At 40.5% G+C, this 20,056-nt stretch overlaps 4 protein-coding genes across 4 annotated transcripts; 2 read left to right on the forward strand and 2 right to left on the reverse strand.

Moving 5' to 3' along the window:
• Window positions 1-711: 711 nt before the first annotated feature.
• EAF01_011770 (uncharacterized protein) lies at window positions 712-3,174 on the forward strand (the record flags this gene model as incomplete). Its single annotated transcript, XM_038920028.1, has 15 exons — window positions 712-913; window positions 1,015-1,108; window positions 1,168-1,242; window positions 1,301-1,378; window positions 1,434-1,499; window positions 1,554-1,591; window positions 1,656-1,729; window positions 1,779-1,874; window positions 1,927-1,981; window positions 2,038-2,091; window positions 2,142-2,229; window positions 2,322-2,461; window positions 2,553-2,627; window positions 2,708-2,827; window positions 2,987-3,174. 15 exons carry the CDS (start codon window positions 712-714, stop codon window positions 3,172-3,174), a joined length of 1,443 nt encoding a protein of 480 aa, XP_038764418.1.
• A 2,090-nt stretch (window positions 3,175-5,264) lies between these two features.
• On the reverse strand, window positions 5,265-6,976 carry EAF01_011771 (uncharacterized protein; the record flags this gene model as incomplete). The annotated part of the gene is made up of 7 exons (XM_038920029.1): window positions 5,265-5,316; window positions 5,410-5,610; window positions 5,684-5,931; window positions 5,995-6,352; window positions 6,410-6,647; window positions 6,712-6,764; window positions 6,834-6,976. The coding sequence occupies 7 exons, from the start codon at window positions 6,974-6,976 to the stop codon at window positions 5,265-5,267; spliced, it is 1,293 nt and encodes a 430-aa protein (XP_038764419.1).
• Window positions 6,977-10,068: 3,092 nt separating this feature from the next.
• Window positions 10,069-14,445, forward strand: EAF01_011772 (uncharacterized protein; the record flags this gene model as incomplete). The annotated part of the gene is made up of 2 exons (XM_038920030.1): window positions 10,069-11,184; window positions 11,242-14,445. 2 exons carry the CDS (start codon window positions 10,069-10,071, stop codon window positions 14,443-14,445), a joined length of 4,320 nt encoding a protein of 1,439 aa, XP_038764420.1.
• A 2,963-nt stretch (window positions 14,446-17,408) lies between these two features.
• EAF01_011773 (uncharacterized protein) lies at window positions 17,409-19,890 on the reverse strand. Its single transcript, XM_038920031.1, has 3 exons — window positions 19,002-19,890; window positions 18,627-18,939; window positions 17,409-18,574 (listed from the first exon to the last, which is right to left on the reverse strand). Exons 1-3 carry the CDS (start codon window positions 19,100-19,102, stop codon window positions 17,639-17,641), a joined length of 1,350 nt encoding a protein of 449 aa, XP_038764421.1. The 5' UTR covers window positions 19,103-19,890; the 3' UTR covers window positions 17,409-17,638.
• Between the last annotated feature and the right edge of the window lie 166 nt (window positions 19,891-20,056).

Consider the following 20,056-nt stretch of genomic DNA (forward strand, 5'->3'; position numbering starts at 1 on the left):
CATATGTGGCATCTCATACAAATATCACTGAGCAAAGAATTTCATGAATACTGGCGAGCTGTGCGGAGGATAATTGACTGGGTTGAACATTTCTGTACATCATCATCATGTAGTGCACTAGGATTCATACAGACAGATGAGAATCTGGAACGCATCAAGTAGTCTGGTGTCAGATTTTTAACATATGTACCTAGTAGTCTATATTTCATCCATCTTCTTCAAAGTGGATACTGTTGTTGTTCAGACCCATAACATAAATTCTGGCTGGGTATCATCGGCTCAACGTCGGGATTTACATACCAGCATGTATGGTGAGCATCATTCGCCATACCTGCGTCAAATTCGCATTGAATGTACATCTGAAAATGTATTGCTGCTTTATTCTATACTATCACGCAATTTTTCAAAGGTAGATGATTTTGTAGCATATATAAATCAATCTTCATATTCCATGCAAAAGCAGCTTTGTAGCCAAGTGAGATGCACGACGAGAAAGGAAGCTGGATACTGATTCCAGCAATATAGACATGGCTATTGAAAAATCTGTATATGTGATGAGGTAATATTGAATATTGGTTCAGCGGTTACCTGCTGCGCTGGATGTTGGGGTAGAGATATATATCCTTCCTTCTATCTATAATGTTCGCAGACGACATCCCCCTCTCTCAGTCATAACTCCCAATTTCTCCTTGTCTGTAGGTTGTAGCAATCATGACTTCCTTCGACCAACCGCCGTCGGAACAGCAACCTGAGAAAAAGTTGTGGTATCGTTCCTCCCTCTTCAATGCCTTTGTAATAGGTGCAGTAGGGTTCCTGGCCCCGGGAATGTGGAATGCGATGTCTTCTCTAGGGGCAGGAGGTGCGGAATCGCCGTTTTTGGTTAATGCTGCCAATGCGTTGGTTTTTGGCTTGAGTATGTTCTTCTCCCATGCTTCTTCAAGTCTGAGTCGGTCTCGATGCACGTTTTTGGGAGGATGTTGGACTTTTGAAAGTTGGCTAATGTTGGGTGTGAAGTGGGAATATTCTGTGTACTAGGAGGTCCAATTGCGAATCGGATAGGATTGAAATATACATTGACGCTTGGAGCGGTGGGATATCCAGTGTATTCGTATGTTTTCTCTCTTGCTTGTGAGTTTAACAAGGAGATAGAGTGCTAATGAAGCATAGGGCTGGTTTATATGCAAACAATCGATATGGGAACGTCTGGCTGGTCCTCGTTGGAGCTGTCACTTGTGGCATTTCGTAAGTTGAGCAAGTGCTAGCTTGGTATAGCATAGACGAACTGACATGATATGATCAGTGCAGGATTATTTTGGGCTTCAGAGGGAGCAGTTGCTTTGGGATATCCAGAACCAGCGAAAAGAGGGAAATATATGAAGTGCGTTGAACCTGCCGTCTTGGTTTGTCCAAGGATAACGAGCTAATGGAAACAGTATTTGGTTGTGGTTTCGTACCGGAGGACCGCTTGTTGGCGGTGCTATTGTTTTGGGTCTTAATCAGTGCGTGATGTCCGAGTATCTCATACCTTGTGGATCTTATTGACAAGGTATTAGTGCGAGCAACCAAAAGAAAAAGGGAAAGGTTGGGTATGGTGAGTGATTCCTGATGTTCTCTATTAATTTTGCTTGCTAGAAAAGTACTTACATGCCATATAGCTGTATACATTATCTTCATCACCCTTCAATGCCTAGCTGCTTTCATGGCTCTTGCACTCTCTCCTCCGGACAAGGTCGGTCAATTCTAGATATTGACCAGAAACAGTTTGCTGACTTTACCAGGCCCAAAGATCAGATGGATCGAAAATCAAGATTATACATGAAAAATCTTTCAAGGCAGAAATCAGAGCTCTCATTAAAACATGTGCAAGACGCGATGTATATTTACCCGATGAAACCTCTTTTATGAACTACACTGACTTCATTGAAGATTCTACTACTATTGCTCGTCTTTTGGGCTGCATACTTTAATCAATACTCTGGAAGTAAGTCCTTGGACCCCCTATCTTTGACTTCGAGAATAAAAATTGATATTCTTTAGATTATGAGGTTTATTACTTTGGAGTTCGTGCTAGAGCTTTAATTGGTTTCGTCGGTATGCTTCCTTACTTTTCAACTACACGCTCATCTGTTAACGATGAATAGGCAATTTTGCCAACCTCTTCGCATCCCAAATCATGAGTATGCTACTTGATTACAAGGAAATTCCAGTCAAGCAACGTCTTAATATTGGGTATGTATCCTACTCAACCTCTCTACTTTCTACTCTCTACGAGCCAACCTCTTCTATATCCATTGAATTCCATCCACTAACAGAAACAAAAGTTTTTACTACGTGATTTTCTGGCATCTCGTAGCTTGGATATACGCCTGGGTTGTCAATGAGAAATTTGGTGCCGAACAACCTGATCTCGATTGGACCGATGGAGAATTCACGAAAGGATTTTTCGTCATCTTGCTATGGTGTATGCAACCCTCTCTTCAAACCCTTCCACGGCAATACTATGCGATCATGATTAGAGAGAACTTGATGCTGATGATACATGCCATCCACAGCTTTCTCACAACAGTCGCTACAAAATTGGCTATACTATTTCGTATCCACCAAAACAGATAATATTTCAGAGTTATGTACGTTGAGTTCCCATTCCGAACTAACTTCTGAGGAATTTGAGTTTGTATGTCTCAACATGATACTAACAGTCACAAAGCACGCTTCGCGGGAATCCTTCGTGGTCAAGAAAGTTTCGCCCAAGCTGTCTCTTTCGGTATTAACACGAGAGATTGGTATAGGGGTCGTGTTCCAATGGCTGTGAATACTATTTTACTTGGTGAGTTTTCTATTCTTCGCCCTGGTTCATCAGATTTATCCTCCGCAGATCTGCCTTTAGTTTTGCTCTCTTACCATTTCCACTGTTACCTCTCATTCCATCCGCTATCCTCTCACTCCCTCCCTACCCAAATAACTCCCTTCACTAACCGCACACCAGTAATTTGCCTGCCAACAACCTATCTCGCCCTCCGCGAACATATTCCCGTTGAAACACCCAAAGATTACGGATCCGAGCCAGCTAAACCATCTGAGCCTGGTCTAGAACCAGGATATGAAACTTCTCGCTCGGATGACAAACAGGTTTTGAAATTGGCTGTTGGACAGACAGTTGAAGCGGGGATGTGAAGTATGATTTGAGTGTACGATTTGTGCTTTGCAAGGGTTGAAGATGAGGGAAGGCTGTGAAAACTGAGGAGGGATACTGAGATAGGGGTGTAGACTCAAAGTGTGAACTTGAATGGGAAAGTATCGGTTTAGAAATGATAGAGATGTGAATAGTATATACAGTAGCCTCTCTTGTATATTAACTTGAGGTGTCCAATACGATAAAACGATCTATATAGAAGTACTTCATCAATCGCTCTGCTTATAGTTTCTTCCTTCTCTCTTCAAAATGTGGCACGATTTTTCTGATGTGATATTTCCCGGTATTTTGGAAAGAGAGCAAGAATTCTCGACTGGTCAAGTAGAATAAAATGGTATAAACAATCTCAAATTTCATATCGGTAGTTTCCTATTTCGCTGGAATGACATCACAGCTAGCTCTACAAGTTGTTACACAAGAGGAATCTAGAAATTACACATACGCAGAAGAAGAACGAGAATTGGTTTATTTATATTGGGACCTGGAAGTTTCGTCAAGAGAAATATTTGGTAGGATCTTAGCAGGAATGGTGGTGGATGAGATGAAGTTGTTAGTGAGGTTGTGTCGGAGGTGCTGTTTTCAAAATTCCATTAGAATATTTATATGTATGCATGCATCATTACTTTTGAAGCCCATATTATCTAGGGCCGGCTCTATCTGGACTTCTACGTTGTATAATAGTGCATCAAAATAGACGCATCTGACCCGATTTGAAAAGCGTGTGCAAGGCCACTCACTGATCATGATTGTTGGAAGCCGGAGGGAACTTTATGGGATGTAAGATTCGGTGATTAGGCAATGTCGATAGTGTAGAGCCCGAATGCAGAGGAAATATATCTATTAATACTTTGTGAGAATACAACAGCAATTACTCTGATCTGGGGCTCTTGATATCTTACCATTAAGCTTGAGATCTACGAGTAGTTCCCAATGTATATCCAAATATCATCAGATGACTACCCCACTTTAGCCTTTCACGACTAAGAAGATCCCCAACTATAGCACGGCTGTAAGTTTTACAATATATATTATAAATTTAAGGGCTACTCCAACAAAAACAACATCTTTGATGGTCTAACGGTCATGATTTCCGCTTGTCAATTTCGATTGCAAGTCGCGGGAGACCGGGGTTCGACTCCCCGTCAGAGAGTGACTGATCTCATGCGAGCATTCCTTTTGTGAGTCTTTTGTTCCTCGAGGCAGATCTCCGAGTTTTTTTTCATGGCGCCGTTGTTTTTTCCTATTTCCTATTTTTGGTTTAGGGGAGGGCGCGAGAAGTTGGACGAGATCAATGAATATCAGAAATGTGTTTGATAGGTCCAAAATAATACATGCATATGGAGAATCTAAAACGACCACTAAAATTTCTTCAAATGTTGTGTTTGTGTCGTGCAGGAATGAGCGGGGGCGTAGCGGCAGATATAGCGAATCGTCAGGGGCTCGGGTTGGTGCGTCGACCCCACCTTGTCAGTATGCATAAACAATTCAAATGTTGAGTTGTATCCTGATTCTGCTTATTGATTGATGAATGTTGTGAACCAAAAAATTATTTCTTTTTTTCATGTTTACTTCTTGTTGACGTTGATGTTTGTGCCTGGGTCTGACTCAGCCAGCCCTGGGCAAAATTTAAGATGGCCAAGACCAAAAATGCAAAAGAAGTTTCACATCTACAGTGACAATTGCCCGTTCTAGGAATCGAACCTAGGATCTCATCATTACTAGTGATGCGCTTTACCGCTAAGCCAAACGGGCATTGTTTGTTGAAGCGTGGTCGTAATTTTGCTTACTTATCCATACGCGCAAGTGGAGATGAGATCTAAGACCTGAGTGGGGTTGGTGGGGTGGAATGTGCCGGTACTTAATCTTGAAGTATCGTCTTATCTATCTTGCAAAAGCCTCGGGTTCTCAACGATCACAGACTTTTCTATTGTCAAGAGTCGACTGAATAAAGTAAGGATATTCTGATGTTCTGTTGTACAATGAATGCGAGATTGGTGTTCCTCTTGAGATAAGATGAGAAGATGTGTTTCCATCTACAAATCGATCTACCATTTTTAACGATTCTATGTTCCTAATAAGGTTGCGTCTTAACTTCTTCCACCATACCTAAAACTGTCCATAATCTAAATCACGAGTAATGAATCAGCACAGAATCCCAATTGTTTCATCCAACTCTCACTACAATTCCCGCCCCCCAGGAAAGAGAAATAACTCACCTATCCATACCAAATCTCAAATCTTTCTCGTCCATAGCAAAAGTGATACGATACCAACCCGGCTCTTCAGATGTAAAAGCTTCACCTGTAGCTAGCCAAATCCCATTTTTCAACATCTTCCACGAGAGTATACGTTCGGCCTCAATAGTTGGGGATGCAAGATATGAACGGAGATCTATCCAAAGAAAAGGACCGCAAGATCTGTATTTCGTGATTTTCGTCAGTTTCTCTCCCACGACGAGAATCGACAAGGAAATATGTGCTTAGTACTTACGCAGGAATATAGGAAATATCGAATTCTTTCAATCTCCTGGTACAGAGCTCATACGCATTTCTCATTCTTTGAGCAAGGGTTGAGAAATAATAATCTACAAACTTTTGATCATTCAACATTAATGTCCATACGTGATCAGGTAATGAAGATGCCCAAGCGAATTTTGATATTGCTCCTAGAGTACGATGGAGGGTGGGATTATGTTGTGAGATGATACATCCAATACGTAGGCCATTCGAGCAGAAATCCTATGACAATATACATCAGCATTGAAAACTTCGTAGGTGACTAGAGTGGAAGTAAATACATACCTTGCTCATGCCATAGACCACGCAAACCAAGGCCGGATCACAGAACTTCCCAATATCTAATGAAAGTATCGAGGTAAAAGACATTGGACTCGGTATATCCTGATTTGAAAAAACACCCATCGCATATACTTCATCAATTATAAGGTGAATGTTGTATTTTGAGCAGAGAGAAAGATATGCTTCCAAGACTTCTGGGGCATAACATCTTCCAAGAGGATTGTGAGGGTTACAGAGCATGAGTCCCCGAATCTTGACACCTTTTTCTCTCGAGGAAAAAAGTGCTTCTTCATGTTTCTTGACTCCAGCCATGGTAGTCACATCTTCGAGTGCACCGATCGGTACGGGTACTACCTTGACTCTTTACTTTCGGATGAGCATAAAAACTTCAGTAGATAGGATCGTAGGCAAAACACACCTAGCACGATCTTCGAAATCTCCAACAAACCCAACATAGAAAGGTTGAGCAATTAAAATTCCCTCATTTTCTTCGGCAATACAATAACTTAATGCATCAAGAATAGAAGAACCTCCTCCCATGACCGTTACATGATCCCTTGATACAGATTCCTTTGGTGAGAAATTTGAGTTCCAGAATGTGGCGAGAGCAGCACGCAATTCACAGGAACCGGTTGGTCCATCTCCATATGTGAGCACTGCATTTTGTTAGATCTTGCTTATATATGAGATGATGTAGAAAGAGGATATGGAACAAGGTACTTTTTGGGGTCACTCGGAAATTCGAGTTTATATAGTTTGCAATTTCATCATGCCTACATTTTCATATCTGTCAATCACACAGCTAGGATGGAGAATCGATTCCAATGTAGGATCAAACATACATAAGTCTATTCTCTGCAATACCCATAGGAAAGATACCACCTGGATTACTTTCAGACCAAGGATTTCCAAACACCGTACCCATGAAATTTCGGATTTCTTCCGACGAGATGTTTTGAAGACATCGGGAAGAGAGATTTTCCATTTCGAAGAATGGGAATGAGAATCAGAAGCTCTTCAACAGTAGTGCGGAAAACCCATGTACATATGAAGTACTGTATAGTCAGATCGAAATTGTGTACGTTGACTTCAGGATTAATCTCTGGTGGAGTGAAAGAATATGGATGCCGGCTATTCGCAGGAGAAAAACCAAACCGGAATTGACCACTGAGCGAAACCCGTTCAACAATCCAATTGTTCCATTTAAATTCAAAGAATCAAAAAGTTTGAGGAGTATCATGATTGACTGAGACTATCCTAGGTCTTGTGCAGTACTATGAACTTTCATAATTTACCTAGGTAATTCTAGAATCTATTGGGGTGATCAATTTTGATCTCTTTTTTATCCTGTGAATAGGCCGGATGCACGGAATCCGGGATCCGTCAATTCGATACTTAATCGTTTGCTCCCGACAAAAATAAAAATTGAAAGATGTTGTATGCAATTGGATTTTTGTCTATTATTTGAAGTTTCAATTTGAATAGTCCAGCTCTTGAAAAAAGAGACGAAATGTTGTTATACCTTTTGGCGAAAACCGTATTATCTACTCGTGTAACCTAAGGAGCTGACATCCACGAATGAACCAAAACAATTGAATGAGATATCGAAATCGAGTCTCAAGATATTGGTTATACTACAGTGGAATGATTTTGCCATACACTTCAGTATTCCAAGTGGAAATCCGATAAGTGTTACTTGAGATCCAAATTGGTATTCAATAACAATAACTCACTCGTACTTTTTGTTTCGATGTTTGTTCAATTATCAGATATAATTTGTCCAAGGGGAGTGCACTCAACACATTCAATTTTCAACTAATTGTAACTGTTTCTGTATCAAAAGATAGCTCTTGATTAGCTTCAAAGATCTCATGACGAAGATACTCACTGATACACCGAAAATATACTTCCGTCACAAACTTCGTCAACTTGCTCAAATCTCAACTATTTCTCACACTTCTACGAGTAATTGCAAAACACTTCTAACTGCAAAATATAGCTCCTGAGAGCTTCATGAGGGAAAAAGCTGAGCTCCACAGGGATCGAACCTGTAATCTTTTGATGGAGAGGACTGTTATTTCTAACAGAAGTCGAAGTCAAACGCGTTGCCATTGCGCCAGAAGCCCGATCTTGTTATGCAGTGGAGTAACTTTTTCTGGTATATATTCTACTCAAAACTAGCATGAAAGAGTACTCCATATGACGGACTTTTGAACAATTAAGTGGGGTGTTAAGCAATGTGTTGTTACGAATGGTGTGGTGGGATTTCTCATCTAGCGCTTAGTCGTAAGAAGCGACTAGTTAAACTAGCGAGTTTACAAATAATTCCGTACTCCCTATTGTGTACGATGTATGACTCTTTCGAGGCAGTCATATACGGAATAATGATTGCGCAATTAATCGATTTTATTCGATCAACACGGCGTAGCAACCGCGTTTCTAAGAAAAGCTTCTACGGAAATTTCAACGCATAATTGATAGTCCGTAATGATGCATTGTCGAGAGTCCGAACAAGGATTTATGCACTAATGCTAATTAGGCTTAGTAGGGGCTGACACAGTACGGAAATCACGGGCTTTTTGGGATCTCCGTTGCCAACATTCCCTCTAGTTCGTCTGTTGGACGTTGAAGAACAATTCTAGGCTTACAGACTGCGCTTCTGTACTAGATGCAAGGAGTCAATCGATATTCAGAGGGCTGAGTAGCCCCAATGTCAATCTCCTTATCCGGATATAGGTGAATTCGAACATCCTTGATCGCTCACGGTGCGGAGGTAAGGCAGATAGGAAACGGCTTATTAGTGAAGTTCGGACGGAACATGATTAGGGGAGGGATTACGGTGAGAACAACATTTTCAATTCATCTATCGCTAATGCAAATCCTATCTGTCTCTACGTAAGCGAAATAAGAGGCGGGAATTGAGTCCTCTTTCAAAGAACTTCTTGAATAAATTATAGATTCATTTCAAGTCAAATACTAGATTCTGAAAAGACAAAACGAAAAATTGAGCCTGCTTTACTTAGACAGTGACAACTATATGTATTCAATACAATATTGGAGAGAGATTCGAATTATCGAAGTCCTTCTGAATGATACTCAACTTCCGCCTCTTATTTCGCTTACGTAGAGTAGAGCCTGTCATTGATGGTATTGAAGTTTGAATGGTCAATTTTTTTATAAGAACAATCAACAGTTTTTGACGGGTTTGATGGTTTTGACAGACTGCGATCTTCTCAGCAATTATTAGTCGTGACCTCATAGATCTCACTCTGCATCTTGGCTCTAGATTTCTAGATAACAGCGTAAATCCCACGGGCATGGTACTTCATTTTGATTTGACAGATCATGGTAAGGCTGTTCAATGCTTTGAAATGATGGAGCAATGCAGCAATCAACACACTAGAACGAGATCTCGTTCGGACTTTTGCGGACAATTCTGTCATGAACTGAGAACTTAGTCTTGGGTACAACAGCGAGAACGGCTTCTTTTCATTCGAGAGGAAGGGGGAAGAGGGAACAGTTGTCCCTTTGTTAAAACTTACAAGCGTCGGGGCTCGGTCCTAAGAAGTCTTCATTTGCATTTATTTTCATGTGAATTTCTAGGCTACTAATAACGACCAAGATAAGATTGACCTTCCACTTAATTTATGAGAAAGTTTCCGTTTCAACGTAAGTCGAATGTTATTGTGCCGCACGCACTGTCGGTATTCTGGTTGTCCGAGAGGATTGTGGAAAAGGAAATTTTGATGGGAGGCCGATTGCATTTTGGCGTAGATGCTTCGTGTATTTCGAATACAGTTTGTAGTTTCGGAATTTTAATTTTTTGTTGGTTGCTTTTTGTGGGTTTGATTTCTAAATATTTACATCAAGGGATTTCCGGTCTGAAGGTGGAAATACTACTTAATTATTCATTGCTCCTTTGTTTGAAGGTATCTAATAAGCCTCCTACGTATTAATTCTTGGCAACTTCTATTTGAGGACCTATTATTTCGGTATTATTTTTGTACACATTTTTGTTGTTTTAATTCACTGTGTTCTATCATTTGGTAGTTCCATATCAATATTTCAATCGCCATCATGGCAGCCACCGAGCCTGAGGGTTTCTCCTCGATTGTTCGACCACACGAAGCACATGGAAGTGCACTTACAAGGGCAATTTCATCATCATCCGCCTTCTCGGATCGAAGACGACAGAGAGCTTATGATAGTTCCGATGACGATGATAAGGGCGGGAAGAGTATGGCTGAGGATTGGAGCCTGATGCCTGAACTTCAAGCTATGCGACAGCAGAGTGAAAAAGATCAAGTCAAAGGAAGAGATCTTGGTGTCACTTGGAAGAATTTAACGGTCAAGGGCATTGGAGCTGATGCTGCTATGAACGAGAATGTTGGATCGCAATTCAACATTCCCCAAAAGATCAGGGAAGGACGAACCAAACCACCTCTGAGAACTCTCGTCGACAATGCTCATGGATGCGTTAAACCTGGAGAAATGTTATTGGTTCTTGGAAGACCTGGAGCTGGATGCACGACTCTACTGAAGATGCTTTCAAATAATCGAGCCGGATATGCAGAGGTCACGGGTGATGTACATTTCGGATCAATGACCCATACTGAAGCACAACAATACCGGGGACAAATCGTCATGAATACCGAAGAAGAACTTTTCTTCCCTACCCTTACAGTCGGACAAACCATTGATTTCGCAACGAGAATGAAGGTTCCATTTCATTTACCTTCAGACGTCAGCTCTCCCGAGGAATATCAACAAGCCAATCGCGATTTTCTACTCAGGAGTATGGGTATCTCGCATACTCACGATACCAAAGTGGGAAATGAGTATGTGAGAGGTGTTTCTGGTGGTGAGCGTAAACGTGTTTCGATCATTGAGATGCTCGCTTCTAGAGGAAGTGTGATGTGTTGGGATAATTCGACTCGAGGTTTAGATGCTAGTACCGCTTTGGAATACACGAAAGCTATCAGAGCATTGACGGATATCTTTGGATTGGCCAGTATCGTTACGCTTTACCAAGCTGGTAATGGTATCTACAATCTTTTTGATAAGGTTTTGGTTTTGGAAGAGGGAAAGCAGATCTATTATGGTCCGATGAAACAGGCAAGACCTTTTATGGAGGAGTTGGGTTTCATCTGTGATGATTCTGCTAATGTTGCTGATTTCTTGACCGGTGTTACGGTATGCTCTTTCTCTCATCGTTACATCTACTTTTCGTACTAATCCATCTTACTCCAGGTACCAACCGAGCGAAAAATCAGAGATGAATTCCATAATCGATTCCCTCGAACCGCCGGTGAGATTCTCGCTGCATATAACAACCACCCCATCAAGAATGAAATGGAAAAAGAGTACGACTATCCCACCACCGAAATCGCCAAACAACGAACCGAGGATTTCCGCACATCTGTACTATACGAAAAGAGTCCTAAACTTGGCAAGGATTCTCCTCTCACCACTAGTTTTGCGGTCCAAGTCAAGGCTTGCGTTATTCGGCAATACCAAATCATATGGGGAGACAAAGCAACCTTCATCATCAAACAATTTTCCACTCTCGCTCAAGCTCTCATCGCCGGTTCTCTCTTTTACAACGCTCCTGCCACTTCCAGCGGTCTCTTTGTCAAATCCGGTGCTCTCTTTTTCTCTCTCCTCTTCAATTCTCTCCTCGCCATGTCCGAAGTCACCGATTCGTTCTCTGGTCGTCCTGTCCTCGCTAAACACAAAGCATTTGCACTATACCATCCAGCCGCCTTCTGTATCGCTCAAATCGCCGCTGATATCCCTGTTCTGGTCGTGCAAATCTCGCATTTCTCACTCGTCTTATATTTTATGGTTGGGTTGCGTCAAGATGCTGGTGCATTCTTCACTTTTTGGGTTCTTATTTTCTCAGCGACCATGTGTATGACTGCACTTTTCCGTGCCATCGGTGCTGGGTTTTCCACATTCGACGCCGCGAGTAAAGTTTCTGGATTCTTGATTAGTGCTCTGATTATGTATACCGGGTATATGATTAAGAAAGCAGACATGCATCCTTGGTTTGTGTGGATTTACTGGATCGATCCTCTTGCCTATGGCTTTTCGGCTATCCTGGCGAACGAATTCAAGGGTCAAATTGTTCCTTGTGTTGCGAATAATTTGGTGCCCAATGGACCGGGATACGCAGATTTGACATTCCAAGCTTGTGCTGGTGTCGGAGGAGCACTACCCGGAGCTACCAGTGTTACTGGAGAACAATATCTTAATTCACTTTCTTACTCCACAAGCAATATCTGGAGAAACTTTGGTATCATCTGGGCTTTCTGGGTTTTGTTTGTTGCTCTAACCATCTACTACACAAGCAACTGGAGCGCGAATGGCGGTAAATCAGGAATCTTGTTGATTCCAAGAGAGAAAGCCCACAAAAATACTGCAGTACTCAAGGCTGCCAATGCAGGCGATGAGGAATCTCAAGATATCCAAGAAAAACGTCAGCAGAATTCTCGCCCTGCGTCTCAAGATACCAAAGTGGAAGATGAAACCAATGATCAATTAATGCGCAACACCTCTGTTTTCACCTGGAAGAACCTTACCTATACCGTTAAAACTCCCTCTGGCGATCGTGTCCTCTTAGACAATGTACAAGGATGGGTCAAACCGGGTATGTTAGGTGCACTCATGGGATCATCTGGAGCCGGAAAAACGACACTTCTCGACGTACTTGCGCAACGTAAGACAGATGGTACCATCAAGGGTTCTATCCTCGTAGATGGCCGACCTCTCAATGTTTCGTTTCAACGTTCTGCAGGCTATTGCGAGCAATTGGATGTACACGAACCACTTGCCACTGTACGCGAAGCCTTGGAATTCTCTGCACTTCTCAGACAATCAAGAACCGTCCCCGACGCCGAGAAATTGAAATATGTCGATACGATCATTGATCTTTTGGAGATGCACGATATGGAGAATACATTGATTGGTAACACCGGAGCTGGATTGAGTGTCGAGCAAAGAAAACGTTTGACGATTGGTGTGGAACTCGTTTCTAAGCCCTCTATTCTTATTTTCTTGGACGAACCTACTTCTGGTCTGGATGGTCAAGCTGCTTTCAATACAGTGCGTTTCTTGAGGAAGTTGGCGGATGTTGGTCAGGCTATCTTGGTTACTATCCATCAACCTTCCGCTCAACTCTTCGCTCAATTCGATTCTCTCTTGCTCCTCGCTAAAGGAGGCAAAACCGTCTACTTCGGTGATATCGGCGAGGATTCCAAAACCATCAAGGAATACTTTGCTCGTTACGATGCCCCTTGTCCTGAATCTTCTAATCCCGCTGAACACATGATTGACGTTGTTTCCGGCACCTTGAGTAAAGGAAAAGATTGGAACGAAGTTTGGCTCAACTCACCTGAATATGAATACACGGTCAAAGAACTCGATCGAATCATTGACACTGCTGCCGCTGCACCTCCCGGAACAACCGACGATGGCTTCGAATTCGCAACCCCTATGTGGCAACAACTCAAACTTGTCACTCATCGTATGAACGTATCCATTTACCGCAACACAGATTACATCAACAACAAATTCGCATTGCATATTGGATCTGCTCTCTTCAACGGATTCAGTTTCTGGATGATAAAAGATTCAGTTGGCGGTTTACAATTACGCCTCTTTACGGTTTTCAACTTCATTTTCGTCGCACCGGGTGTCTTGGCCCAATTGCAACCACTTTTCCTCCAACGAAGAGATATCTACGAAACGCGAGAGAAGAAATCAAAGATGTACTCCTGGTGGGCCTTCGCCACCGGAAACGTCATCTCCGAGCTCCCCTATCTTGTTGTTTGCGCTATTCTCTATTTCGTCTGCTGGTACTACACCGTTGGATTTCCAGATGATGCCCACAGAGCAGGTTCCGTTCTCTTTGTCATGATTTGTTATGAGTTCATCTACACCGGTATCGGTCAATTCGTCGCCGCCTACGCACCAAACGTGGTCTTCGCCTCGTTGGTCAACCCTCTCGTGCTCGGAACCTTGGTCTCTTTCTGTGGTGTTCTCGTGCCTTATGCGCAAATCACCGCATTCTGGAGGTACTGGATGTACTACGTCAATCCCTTCAACTATCTCATGGGCTCTCTCCTTGTCTTCAGTACCTGGGATCAGCCCGTCAATTGTCGCGAATCCGAGTTCGCTATTTTCAACCCTGCAAATGGTACCTGTGGCGAGTATCTAGCTTCGTATTTGCAGGGCATGGGGGCAGCGGCGAACCTGATCAATCCAGATGCGACAAAGGGATGCAAAGTTTGTGAGTACACAACCGGAACCGATTATTTGCACAACTTGAATTTAAAAAGCTATACCTATGGATGGAGGGATGCGGGAATCTGTGCGCTGTTTGTTTTCAGTAGCTATGCGTTGGTGTTCTTGTTGATGAAGTTGAGGACTAAGAAGACCAAGGGGGCTGAATAAGGGGATAATGTGTTTTAACATGTCAAGCATTTGTCTTGACATTCCTCGTTTATGAAAATAGAAGGATGGTGGATATTTGGTTACATTATACAGGAAAGGAGTAAGGTTGTTTCATATCATTCTTGTTGTTATAGATTGATAGATTTTTGTGTTGGTGTAGATTTATGTTTTATGACAGTAGATAATTAGATTTATATCACTTGGGTACTCGAATTACCTACTTTTACATTTACATTCTCGAGAGAGGCTGAATATACTTATATCTCCTCCACTTTTGTCTGTCTTTCGCATCATTCAACCATACATAGTAAGATCAACATCACCATCATCACCACCACCACCTCCACCAACACATGCACCTAAACACACGAACAAATCCCAAGAAGCCGTCTGTCTATCTGTCCATCCATACCCACCTACCTACCCACCAACTCACTATTTAGTACCCCCTTTACTTATTTACTATACCTATATACCCAGAAAATTGAGATTCATCAAAAAGAACAAACCCACTCATCTACAACATCTACTCACTTCCTACCTCCAATCCCCAATCCCCAATCCCCAATTCTCAATCCTCAATCCCTAGTCTCCCTCCCCCCTCCCCCAAAACACACAACCACAACGAAATACTCAAGAATACACATGCGAAATTCCACACACCATTTTTCAGGCCTTCCTTTATCCTTATACCCAAAAATAGTCATAATCGTAATCACAAAAACCTGCCTCTGCCCCCTTCAAGAACCCTTTATTATCTCAATCTATATTATACTTTCAATCAACATACTCTTATCCCCCATCACATACTCTCATATCCTTATATCATTATACCCCCATATCCTTATATCATTATACCTCATACCCTCATACCCTCATACCCTCATACCCTCATACCCTCATACCCTCATACCCTCATACCCTCATACCCTCATACCCTCATACCCTCATACCCTATTACATACTCGCATACTTTTATATTCCATCAAATAACCCATCATAACCATACAGATACACAATTCATACTACCACACAACCATACAACGCTACCCCCATAAAATACAATCCACCGGAAAGTATAGAAAAAAACATCCCCTTCACCTTACACTCACTACCTTCCACTACCTCACATTATCACACACTACTCTTCCACTATTCTACTTACATTACGTTATCCCCGAATTTCCCATCAAAACTCCAAAACTTCAAAACCTTTTCAAACCTTTAATAATAATTATATAGTACTAGGGCACAGTTGTTCGTTGAACATTGAAATCGCACCAAAACTCATATCCCCTAGAGTGCGAATTTAAAGCGCCCGGGTGGTCCGTTTAATATACCCTATATAAAGAAGTCAGATTAATCAGATTAATATCTTTCATACTTTTCCGATCACTTTATTTATAAGATAGAATTTTAATTTTGTTTTTTACTTTTTTTTAAAAATTGTAAGATAAATAAAGATTCAAAATTAATTTATCTTATTATTTTTAAAACTTTAAAATATGAATATTATAAAAGAGATTTTATATTAAAGATTATATGTAAATATCTAATGAAATTTCGAGAATCCTAATGATGTGATTAGTTACTAAGTCCTCATTAAGCGAAGGCGTCGTAAGTTCGTACTCTAGGAGATATCTCATTAATATATTTTTTAATGGAAATATAATTTATATATAATAAATTTAATATGAATCTCTTAACTTTTAATTGAAATTTAATAAAAATAAGATTATTCATTTTTAGGATTTTTATTGAATATAAAATTTATATAAAAAGTTAGTATAAATTAAAAACATTAAAATTTATCAATAAATTAAATAAAAATTGAGAGCTTTTCTTAATATAAATTCAATCTCATGAATAATATATTTCTAAATTTCTAAATTATGGTAATTATTAAATAATAAATACTAGAAATAACACTTTTTATATATTAATATTCAAAATGTTATAATTAACATTTCTTTTTCTAAAACTAATAATTTTAATTCTTTTATTTTAAATACTTTTAAAAAATGACATTTTTATTCTAAATTTATTACAATATACTATTATTCAACTAAAAATTAAAGTTTGAAATATAATTTAATAAAACATTTTAATTTTATTAATTTGTCTAATAATGATTCTCTTTTTAAAATTAAATTAATTTAAAAATAAATCTAGAATATTATAATTTTTAATTTCAGTATTAAAATAATGAAAAAGAATTTAGAACAAAAACGTCAAAAGTACTAATTCAAAAAAAAGAAATATTAATTTTGATATTTTAAATATCAATATATAAAAAAGTACTATTTCTAGTATTTATTAATCATCAAACCTAAACTCTTAACATATAATAAAGATATGAAGAAAATTTCAATTTATTACAATGATTTTGAAGATTTCTTTTTTTATATATAATAAATAGGACAAAATGACTATTTTTAGTATGATTTTAATGCTCGACGAACAGCTGTACACGGTTACTATATATACAATCATATTATTTTATCCATCTTATTTATCACAAAGCAAATTCTAAAACAAACCCTCCTCCTCAATCCTCATCTATTTCCATCTCTATTTTCCTTTATTTCCTTTACTATTTCCCTTTCCCTTTCCCTTTCCCTCCATTTCTATTCCCGTCTCCATTCTCCCTCTTCTCCCTCTTCTCCCCACCGTCTCCTCCCCCCCCGCTATCCCCATCCCCATCTCCACTCCCATCCCATCCCATCCCATCCCATCCAATCCAGCAAACCAAAAACCGACCAAAAAACCGACCAAACAAATAAATAAATATCTCAATCAAGAAAATCTTCCCAATCTTAATAAGCTTACAAGAAGACCAGAGACGGAAAACTATTTTCAAAGACGAGATGATATGAAAGAGAGAAAGAACCGAAAGATTGAAATCGATATAAATGTAAATATGCCTGCGAAACACAGATACTGAATGTGAACATAAATATAAACTCGAGTGTAATCGTGTATATTGTATGAATACTATAACATGATATTCTTCCGTTCTTTTTACTCTACTCAATCCCTTTACTACATACTCTAATCTCCATTCTCTTTCCAGGTTCGAGTTTCGAGTTGATCCGCATTTCTGACTCAGAAACATTCATTCCTATACTATATTATACAATTCCCTAGCCCTCCTCTTCCATCATCCATCATTCATCACCCATCATCTCACACCTCACAAGTATTTCTTATGTCCCCCGTTCTTCCTCTTCTTATACAACACATAAGCGACAATTAATCCGACTTGACTACCAACCACCACGAATGCCAATCCCGCATACCCAATCCCGGATCTATGGTTTTTCAATCCTTCGCCTACCGTTCCAAGTACACTACCATGACTTTCCGCCACTCTTTGTTTCAAACTCAATACATGCGCATCTAATGCTTCATGTAGTTCTTTCTTTGTGCTCTTAACATCACTTGCTACGTCTCTTAGATTTCTTTCCAGGCCAGAAACCGAATCGAGTTTTGAGAGGGAAGATTCAAGTCTAGAGATTGTGGAGGAGAGCGTATTGATATTTCCATTGAGAGCTTCAAGACGAGAAATAGAATTGGCTTGGTATTGAGAGAAATCGCGGTTGAGAGCTGTGATATGTTTCATCATTGCTTGAAGACGATTGTGGAGATCTGCGAATTGCGCATCGGAGGATTTATAGTCTGACGCGGGAGTTTCACCAGGTGTATCCATGGTGAGTCCTGCTTGATTTTGTTGTTGGCCATATTGGTTTTGTTGTTGTTGAGGTGGATTGTTAGCAGCTTGGAATGGTTGCTGATTTTGATTTCCTGGATTTTGAATTTGATCATCAGGAGTATGGGATTCGGTTGTAACAACAAATTTGAAGATTTCAAAAGAATCTGGATTTTCTGCAGAAGCGGCAGTAACTCCAAAGACATAACCTAAGGGGAGCTTGATCTTGTCGGATTGGAAGCACAAGGCGCCGTCAACCTCGACTTTGAAGTTATCAGCACTTTGCTGGATATGAATTTTGGATGGAATGCCTCGGTTTCGGTAGGAATAGGGGCAATGGCCAAATGCGAGGGAGTCGACAGAATGATGAGAAGAGTATTCGGTTGTGCCGTCGTTAAGGAATCCACGAATATAACCACCCTAAATGCTATCAGTATCTTGTGCAAGATAGATCGCAGAGATAGAAACTTACAGATCCAGCATATTGGTCAACAACCAACGCTAATCCATCAAACTTTCCAACCGTGTATATGCTTGATACTTTGATATCCTCATTCTTAGCATACCAGATATTCAGATTACCACCTGCCCTCTCCGGACCAGTAGCACGAAATTCGATATCTGCTGCCCATTGTGAATGTTGTAACTTCTTTTCCGTCCATACAGCGCCTCTTTGATTTCCTGGTGCAGGTGGTGTAAGAACGATGCGATTGCTGAGGATATCCGGATAGTTTGGCTGTCCTATCATGTGAAAATTGGGAATGGCGCGACCATTTGGAGAGATCCTATAAATGTTAACACATGTTATCTTGGATGGCAGTAAATGGAATTCTTGACATAAACTTACTTTCCATCATGACCGAAACTTAGATCGTTATTAAGATATGTAGCTTGGGTATATGCAACGAATGCGGCGACTGAAGTAAGGGATGCTTTGAAGAAATACATTGTGTTTATACTCGAGAACTTTCCTTAATTCTTCAACAAAACCACCCAGAATAAGAATAAGAACTGCCAGCGTCCTTGAAGAAAATTTCCTCAATTTCCAGGAGGAAGATTCAAATGATCATGAAGAGGACAGACAGACAATGAATGAATGGGTATGTTGAAAAGGGGTTAAATCCTTACTGTATGTAACCTTCCGAATAATAACAGTGTTGAATATTGAAGTGAAGTAGACACTTGGCAGGATTAATTGATCAATTGGTACTCCGTTCCGGTACCCCCAGGCCACTTTCTCACGGGAGAACTTTGCGGAATTTGCGGTTTGAACTTTGATTTCGAGCTTTGAAGTAACAATTTATGGGATATGGGATACCATCTAGATGAAGGACATGCACACAGCTTAATCTTCTTTTCGGCTTCGGTTCAAGTTGAAGACAGATTGCAATGTATTTTGAAGTATATTGGTGACACAATAAAATCCCACCAGAGTAAGAATCAGATTGCGAATGGGTTTCCCCAATGATTGAATGGAAGGGCCAATTTCTATGGTGAATTTATGATTGATGATATGTCGTATAGCTATTTCCGATGGGACAAACGCTGGATCCATGTTGTTGCGACGGGACGTTGGGTAGATGTGGGAGGAGGACGGAAGGAGGATTGGTAGAAAGAAGACTTCTCTGCATGGATGGAAGCCTTCTCGCCTTCTCGCCTTGTGTGGGTTGTTTCTGTCTGGTAAGCTTGGAACTTTTGGATGTTTTTGGTCACTGGTCACAGGTCACAGGTCACTGGTGTTTCTGATGTTTCTGATGTTTCTATTATCCTTGTTTGGTGGGCTGTTTCGAATGGGGTTGTGGTGTCAAAATGTAACCGGGGAAGAGCTTTGGGTTTTCGGCATTTTCTCCATGTAGATAGGAAAAGCGGTACACAGTACAGTCCACACTCGAGACACCAGTC

Source organism: Botrytis porri (genome assembly GCF_014898465.1).
Source record: "Botrytis porri strain MUCL 3234 chromosome Unknown BPOR_025, whole genome shotgun sequence".
Classification (NCBI taxonomy): domain Eukaryota; kingdom Fungi; phylum Ascomycota; class Leotiomycetes; order Helotiales; family Sclerotiniaceae; genus Botrytis; species Botrytis porri.